General features: G+C 36.8%; 1 protein-coding gene across 1 annotated transcript in view; it reads left to right on the top strand.

The window, feature by feature from the left end:
• The first annotated feature begins 4,761 nt into the window (after positions 1-4,761).
• Positions 4,762-8,603, top strand: part of SCYL2 (SCY1-like 2 (S. cerevisiae)) — a 36,800-nt gene continuing 32,958 nt past the window's right edge. Inside the window, exon 1 of the mRNA XM_009321297.1 lies at positions 4,762-4,938. Coding sequence (XP_009319572.1) covers positions 4,762-4,938 — 177 coding nt within the window. The remainder of the gene's footprint in view (positions 4,939-8,603) is intronic.

Here is an 8,603-nt window from a genome sequence, read left to right as displayed (position 1 = left end):
CCGCCCGCCCCAGGCACGCTCGCTCCCGGCTGCCCCGCGGAGCTGTGAGCACAGTCGCCGGTCCTCCGGGCAGCGGGAAGGAGGGGATTCCCTGCGCGCCGCTGGCGGGGGTTTCTCGGCGGAGCTCTGCGAGTGCGGTCTGACTGTAATTAACAGTAAATACTTTGTCCGGGAGGACTGGCCCACAAGAGAGAATCCAGGGGTTTGTGCAGCGTATAGGTTAGGTTTCTCCTGTCAGCAAGGCGACAAACAGATCCCCGTGCATCGATCTCGTTCCGTGAGTTTTTGGTAGGGTTTCAGTTGCAGCTCAGTACCGAAATGATGAATAAAAATCATGAAGGTGACTTGCTCTGAGGGCAGCTACACCGTGCACACTGCATCATTGTATTTGATCCTCCTGTTGTTTTTGTAACAAATGCAAAAGGTTGGTTGTGCCTGAAAAAAATTATTTTTTTTTTCTTTTGTTTGGTGAGGCTCGATTGTTCTAGCACCTGTTTCTTCTGTGACTTCATCGTTGGGTCAGATGGATAGGATGGAAGTTTGGGTTGGGTGGCATGAAGTACCCATGCACCTGCCTGTTGCCTTGGTTCACAAGGGGGAATCCCAGCTTGTTACAGGTCAAAATAGTGGCAGAGTGTATGATGTACTGCTGTACAGTGTGCACCCATGTCCATACATCAGAAGAAGCTATGAATTAGTTCAAGGATAAGTTAATAGTTTTAAGTCATGCAGTTGTTTTACATGAGTGAGAATTAAAGAATGGTGAGGAATCTTTGTTTTGGATTTACGTTTATTTCAACATTTTGAATGTTTTGCTTTATTTCTTATTGCTGTATTGGCTGGTGCTTACTACCTTGCCAAGTGATTAGGTCGTCATCGTGCTGACATATTGTTGCTGATGTACATCAGCATAAAGACCATTATTGATTGTGAGGAGAATTCATGAAAACAACACATTGACCATCCGGATTTCTTTTTAGGATTAGTTCCAGGTTTCATGGACTTAGTATCAGTAGCATTAATATTACCCATGAAATTCAAACAGGAAGAAATCAAAGCTCTTAAACATTTATTGCATGTCCTGTATTGCTTGTCTGAACACTGTTACTCTTAAGATCTTGTGCTTTTCTCATTTATTACCTTTTAACTTGAAATGAAAGTTTCATTGTGGGTGACTGACTTTATTTCTGTAAATAGTAGTTCAGTCTTAAAAGAACTGAACAAACCAGTTTTTGTACAGTTGAGAAATAAAGTTGCGTATTTCAGATATGGTTAAATCATCATGATTTGTGGCATTATAGATACTACCCAAAATAGATTTTTTTTGGGGGGGGGGGCATGAATTTTCTAGGTACATTGTTCCTATTGACATATATTGAGTTTTTACTGAAGTTGGTAATAACAATGATTTTTATAAAGCAAAATATGCTATTTTAGATTACAGTCCAAATGTTGACATGAGGATTTCTACAAATTTACAGTGTTAGATGTATGTAAACTTAAAACCCAAGCTGCTTAATGAGAAGTGAGTTTCTCAGTACTTCTTACTCAGTAGCTAAATTAAACAGTAGTTTGCATACTGTTGAGCTGGAGAAGAACAGGTTGGACAGGGCCTATGAGGCTTGATTTTTAAATCCTAACCCTTCAGACACTGGAATGCTGTTAACATTCTCACCTAGTGGCTTTTCCAGGCTTCTCACTGCAGGTAGTCTGTCACCCACAGCAGAGGGCACTTCTGATTTAATCAATACTACACCATTTTTCCACCACCTGTATAGAGAAACTCCCTTTCAGATTTATACAAAGGAATTTGAACATGCATGCACATGCGTTTTCTTCCTCATATCTCCGCAATTAATTTTGCAAAGCGTCTCTTTAGTTTTGAGTGTTCTAACACAAGATTGTGTTGCGTTGATACTAGAGAAGGTTTGATGGCTGGGAGTGAATGAAACAATGCAAAAAGCACAAGATTTAAAAGCAAATAAATTAGATTTTTGATTATTTTAAACACATGAGGATTGATTTTTGTAGTCCCTTAGCGTATAGAGTTTGCTCCATGGAATAGCTGCAGAATAAAATCTCTGAGAACTGGAAATACCTATAGCTGCTATTTAGAATACTCCATGATCCTTGTTTCTACCTATTAGGTTGATGAAAAGTTCCTTTATACAGGGATATTAGGCAATGTCTAATAGCTGTTTGGTCTTGGGCTGCACAGTTAGGAATTGCATGCATTTTTCCATAGCACAATTCATAAAGTAAAGTTAATATATTGTAATAAAATGTCACATACTGTAATAAAAGTACTTAATAAAGGAATTCTATGTTTCCATAATTTATTTCGAGCTATGTTCTCAACAAAACACTTAATACATACCAAGCAAGTACATAATTATTCTTAAGATTATCTCATTATATTCAGACTCAGCTTCTCATATCTAAAATTCACAGTCCCCATAATTAAGACCAACTCCACCCTGAATGTGCTTGCAGTCATATCTGGTTCTGCTCCTCAGTAGTCCCCTTGAAGGCATAACTACTATTTCTGATTTTAAAGTTGTCTATTTGCAAGATTGAGAGCTGTGCAGCTGGATACCTTTCTTTTTTATAATATATTTTCTTAAAACTCCTAGTCTGGTTTTTCATTTAGTAGCACAAAGTTGTGTCACTCAGCTGACATGGAAGTTGGAGAAATATCAGTGGAGCCACAGCATTAGTGTATTTCTACATTTCACTATGAAAGAATACTGAAGGTGGGATATAACTGCAACAATACTCAAGATAGAGCAACATAGCTGTGTTGCTTCCAGCACTGTGCTAGAGTTTGCTTAGGACTAGGTTAATACTGTTACAAACATCTACACTGGAGTGAATTGTTCAATAACTCATGTAACTTTTTAAGAAGTTTTGTTTAGTATGATTATTACCTCTTTTAGAAAACAAGTCTCTCTTTCCAATTTAATACTAATCAGATTATTTGTCCTGATTTCTAGTGGAATCAGATCTGTAGTACCAGGGGTAGAAGGTATGCAAGTCCAAATAACTTTAGTGTGGTTGATTTCAGTCAAGTTTGACTGAGGTATACAGGTGTCAAAAATAAGTTGCTACAGGTTTTGTGTGACTAAGGAGCTGTGAAGAGGAAACAAACTCCATCTGTGTCTTGAATGTGGAAAAAGTTGTGGCATAAATGCATATATTAATAGACACAAGATAATCTATGTAGACCAGTACATTGCCTTATAAATGTATATCATACAGTGGGAAGAGCTTTAATTCGTACAAGCAAGCACCTCACATCCGATCAGAAGGACGTTGGGTCTGATTAGCCCCAGCGCTGACTGGATTATTTGTTAGTGCCTTTTGCTTCTTTTGTTCTTGTTACTGTGACTTGGCAAACATCTTTATCACAACAGAATCTGGTCTCTTATATTTGAATAGGAATGACATTCTCTATTTTTCAAAGAAGTAGTTTTACACAAATTATATGCCAGTGGGTTGAGTATATGACAAATAAGGCCATAATTGAAAATAGTATTTCTGCAGATTTCAGTACATTTGCTGATGTGCTATCTTAGGTTTATTTTACTATAAGTTGAAGAAATAGTACTCTTCACAGCTTATTGGAAAGAGATAATGAAGAAATATCCTTAAATGTTGCTTTGGAATATACCACATAACACTGATTTCAGGATATCATTTCTTCTTGCATTCTCTCTTCGTCTTTGCTCACACCGATAAGGAAGATGAATGTCTATCTCTTTTTTTTTTTTTCCCTGTTTGTTTCCTGTCTTCATTCTTTCTTGTGTATCCCTTATCAGAGAGACAATTGTATTAATGGGACATAGGCTTCAGAACTGCTGTCTGGCACAATGGGCAAGTCAGATTTTTTGGAACTAATTATGACAACTTAGGAAGCTGTGGAAGTACACACTGCAGGGGAAGATGAACTAGATTGTAAGCTGCCACAGTCTTTTAGCTCTTAAATTTGCAAGGTGATGTTAAAAACTTCCTTGTACAATTTTGTTAAAATAAAGCATAAAAAGATGGTTTCTTGTTTCCTTCCCCTGCAGCAACTGATTAATACTTAAGCTTGTTGATACTTAGATCATACAAATAGTAATGTCAGCAATCTGATGGGTAAAATACTGAATTTTGAGCTTGTATTTTGACAAGCACAGTGTAGGAAAGAACACTTTTTACTTGTCTTCTGTATAATATACATCTATTCTTTTGTTGGTCTGGGATCTTAAGCAATCCTTCCTTTCAGAAAATGTGTAGTTCCATGAGCACTGGAGTTAAAGGAGCCTGGTTTCCTTCAGATTTGGTTCTCTTTGTCAATTGATATTGTTATACAAGGTGTGAACGTTTCCCTTCATGGGAGCAGTTTATAGATTCTCTGCTTTCTTCAATTACCTGTTTTCAAGAAATGGTTGAATTTCTCAATCCTTAATTGCTTTGTTGTATCTAATGAAGAATGATCAAGAGATTCAGAAGTTTTTGAGGAGGAGTAGAAGCAATGACACATAATCCCCAGGCATGCACACACAGATATGAGTACGCAGTGTGAGTATGTGTAACTGCAAAGCCCTGGAAGTTGTATTTCAGTATTCATTTTGTGGGTTTCTCCTATATCCTATTGGATCCTTGGTTAGATGTTATAGTTTTCAACATGTGTCTTATGTTAACAGAAATTGTGAGAGGACTGTGAAGCTTTTTTTTTCTTGTCTTTGTAGGATAATACATCGGTGCACAGTTGAGACAATGGAGTCCATGCTGAATAAATTGAAGAGTACCGTTACAAAGGTAACGGCTGATGTCACCAGTGCAGTCATGGGAAATCCTGTTACCAGGGAATTTGATGTTGGCCGACATATTGCCAGTGGTGGTAATGGTCTTGCTTGGAAGATATTTAATGGAACTAAAAAATCAACAAAACAGGTGGGTTGTCAAGTAAAGCCCTAAGTTTATAAGCATTAGATAACAGACTGATAGGTAGCAGTTGGTAAGTGCCATTTAAAAACAAAATCCAACTGGGCAGACTAATGCTAAGGGTAGTACTGTAAGTAAAATGGAACGAAGAACTCAACATTATTTAAATATAATGTTCTCGGCTACATAGATGATAATTGCTTTAAGCCTTCACTGCTGGAGAAAGAAGTGGTTCTGCATTCATAGCATACAATTTGAGACTGAGATCGAGACTTAATCTGAGTTAAAAGTGATCTGACAAGAAGGAAGAAGTTTGTTTAAACATGGATCAATTCCCCAATTTGTTTTGCCTTGCAGCTTTTTTTGGCAGTGGTACTGGCTTTTTACAGTTTAACATAATTGTGAAGTGTGCCATCATTTGTTCTCAGCAGAAGAGACTGTAGTTTTTTGCTCAGCTGCCATACAGAAATTGAGGGCTTAGAAATGTTAAGTCATGAGACACAGAACAGGAAGGCATGGGATAGAGGAGGATGTTGTGAAGGAAGTGAGTTGTGCCTTCCCTGTGCTGCTTTCAGATCAGTATTGTTCCCTCTTAGCTTCCTTAAGGTATTAGGGTTTGGAGCACTAGTATATGAACTTCTGACTCATTTGAAGTAATGTGTAAAGGAAAGTGGGATTGTGACTTTGGAAGAAGGTTTGCCAGAAACAGAGTTTCTGTTATTATAGAAAATGATTTTGTTTTACTGGAGAAATGTGGAAAGTCTTTTTTTCAAACTTGGAGAGGAAATAGAATTTTCAACGAGTAAATAGAACTGTTAATAAGTTATGGCCTTCTGTTAAACTTGATGTTGAAGTGTTGTGAAGTCACTGAGACAATGAATCAGCTTGCTACAGGTGTACCAAAAAGAAATGGACACAAAGGAATAACTTTGGAAAACATATATACAATCTGTTAGATGGTAGAAAAATAAACTGTAGCAAATAGAGAACAAATATACTATGCAGAATAAATAATCTGTGGAGAATGTGTGATCTGATTGTGACAGAATCTGCATAATGTTAAGCAGGTACTTAAGCCATATTCTCAAGCATCTGTCTAGCTGTTGCAGAACTCTATACATCTAGTATTTACTGAATTTACCCAGTGTACCAATTGGGGTCTGTCTTGGTCTTACTCAACTATACAAAGAAGTGGTAACATTGAAAGTATGGTAGTTTTGATAGGTTTTATACAATCTCTCTGCCCAGTAAGCATTTGACCAGGTGTAGCTTTAAGGTCTGGAGTGTTGTAGCAAGTTTCTTTCACTGCCTAATTGATAGAGTGTATGTACCTTGGTTCCTGTCAATCATGTTTTTCAAGCTTTGAATGGATGTTCTGAAAACTCATTTTGCAGAGTTTTAGTTCAGGTGTTACTACATGTGATCCTGCAGTATCTCTGTAAACCCTGATTAACATCTGTACATTTGTATGCCATCATTAGTCGTTAAAAATACAGCAGTAGTTGTACTGCAGGGAATTTTAGATGGCTGGTGATTTGACGTGCAATTACCATTCATTATTAATATTACCAGTTAGGTAACATCGTGTCGACATTCAGTTTGCCATTGCAAAATAAAACTACGCAGCAATACAAACAGTTTATGTTGTGTTGTGTTGCAATATATCTGTTCTTTAACATTATTTTTTATTTCTTTTGCATGTACCTTTTGAATGTTGGCTGGGCAATATGCAAGTGGCTGGCTGTCATTTTCCAAGTGGTAGCAGGCACTTTTGTGAAGTGATGCACATATTTGCTGTATTGCAAGTGTGTATATCTAATTTGAAGCTACAAACACTTAACTTTTTTACAGTAAATATGTATTGTGATCAGACAAGCAGGATGTAAGGGTTTAATTGCTCGTGGTGTTGTCACTTTACAACACACCAGTAATAATTTAAGTCATTGTAGCCAGATAAAATAGCTAAATTTGGAGTTTTAGCATTACAGCAATAGAGCTGATCAGAAATGTTGTTCTCAGGGCAAATGGAAGTCAGCAGTCTTACAGAAGTTGGTCAGCTGAAGTTAAGATTTCAAATATGGATTAATTTGGTTCCTATTTTAAGTCAGTGGACAGTTACAAATATTCCATCTCTGGTGACAGTAGATATGTATGATTTTATTCCTCTTTTCAGAGTTCCACTTGGTTCCTGCCTTGCTGGTTTTCCTGGATTTCTGAATGTTTACGTATTTATTTTTTTTAATGTGTCTTGTCTTTTCTTGCTTACTTTGTAGGTGACTGAATAACAACCTAACAGAATGTGAGGAAATTACTTAACCCGTGTGCATATGTTTGTCTTTGTCTGGTGCTCTTTGATAGCTGATTTGCTGCTGTTTGTTTGAAAGATTTATGAGTCTTTCTGGTTATATGTGAATACATGAAGTAACATGTTGCTAATTTTACAGTATGTATTTCTGCTCATCTTGGATTTGTTAACTTAGTCTTTATGCACTTATATTTTTTTCTGGCATAATAGGGCACTTGTCCTTTTTTCTGCTTAGAAAGTGCAATCATAAAGAAATAGATAGGGTAAGGTCACTTGATGTTCTTGTTGGCAGCTCAGTAGTAAAAACTAGCAGAATTAAGGAGATAATGGTTTGCACTTCAAGACTACTGTAGTTATGTTTAACTTTTATTGTGGTAGTACTAAATACATTAATGGTAAGTAAGTCAGCTTTCTGTTGTTTTGGCTATGCATACAGTAGCTCTGAAATGAAAGCTTCCTACTATTCAAACTTTAAAGGCTAGTTCATTTTAAAACTGAAATAGTTGTATTGTATACCTTATGACTGAAACAAACTAATGGGAGAGTAGGGTTATAAAAAAACATCGGCAAGCTTCTAAAAATAAACCCCCCAAAAGCTGGAGGAAAATCTTTTTCTGGCAAAAGACCAGAGTAATACTGGAAGGCTTTCCAGTATTTTAGATCAGAGACTATTTTACTTTGCATAGTGGGAGGCTTTGGTAAAACATCATGTGTTTGCATATTGAGTTACATTTGATTATTCATTAAAAAAAGCGTGAGTGCATATGGGTAAAATAGAGAACAAAAATGAAAGGGAAGACAAACATAAAGTTTCTAAAATCAAGCACTCTGACTGCTACCTTAAAATTTCCTTTGCTTTTATGTTCTTGACTTAGTCTTTAATATGATCACATTTAATTTTTTTCCAGGAAAGCACTGCATCATTCAGTTCACAGGATAGATGGTAAACTGTAGTTATTAAATATTTTGTGGGTTTTTTTCTTCCTTGTTGTTCTGTGCTTCGTCTCTGGCATTGTTACTCCACACTATTCAAAATGTCATTGGAAATAGAAGGATTTGAGTTTCTGTAGCATTCATCGCTATGGTGCTTGAATGCTTTACAGATATTGTTAACGTGCTTTCTCAGAATGCAGTGAGATGAATAGGAAGAGGTATTGCTATTCCATTATCATTACATTTCCACAGCTTTTAGAGTCTTTAATTTAGAAATTCTTTCTAGTTTTGTTTGCATCTCTTTCGACACACAAACCCAGTGTCTTTCTGAATTCTTGCCTTTCTCTTGGGGACAGGAGAGAAACTGTGGCATGCCTTGGTTGCCTGGTTGCCTTTTTCTGGTTAGGGAGAATTATTTCTCTTTCTTTCCCCCTTC

This window comes from Pygoscelis adeliae, unplaced genomic scaffold (genome assembly GCF_000699105.1).
Source record: "Pygoscelis adeliae isolate BGI_AS28 unplaced genomic scaffold, ASM69910v1 Scaffold232, whole genome shotgun sequence".
NCBI classification, from domain to species: Eukaryota; Metazoa; Chordata; class Aves; order Sphenisciformes; family Spheniscidae; genus Pygoscelis; species Pygoscelis adeliae.
This window is presented reverse-complemented; position numbering and strand designations above follow the sequence as displayed.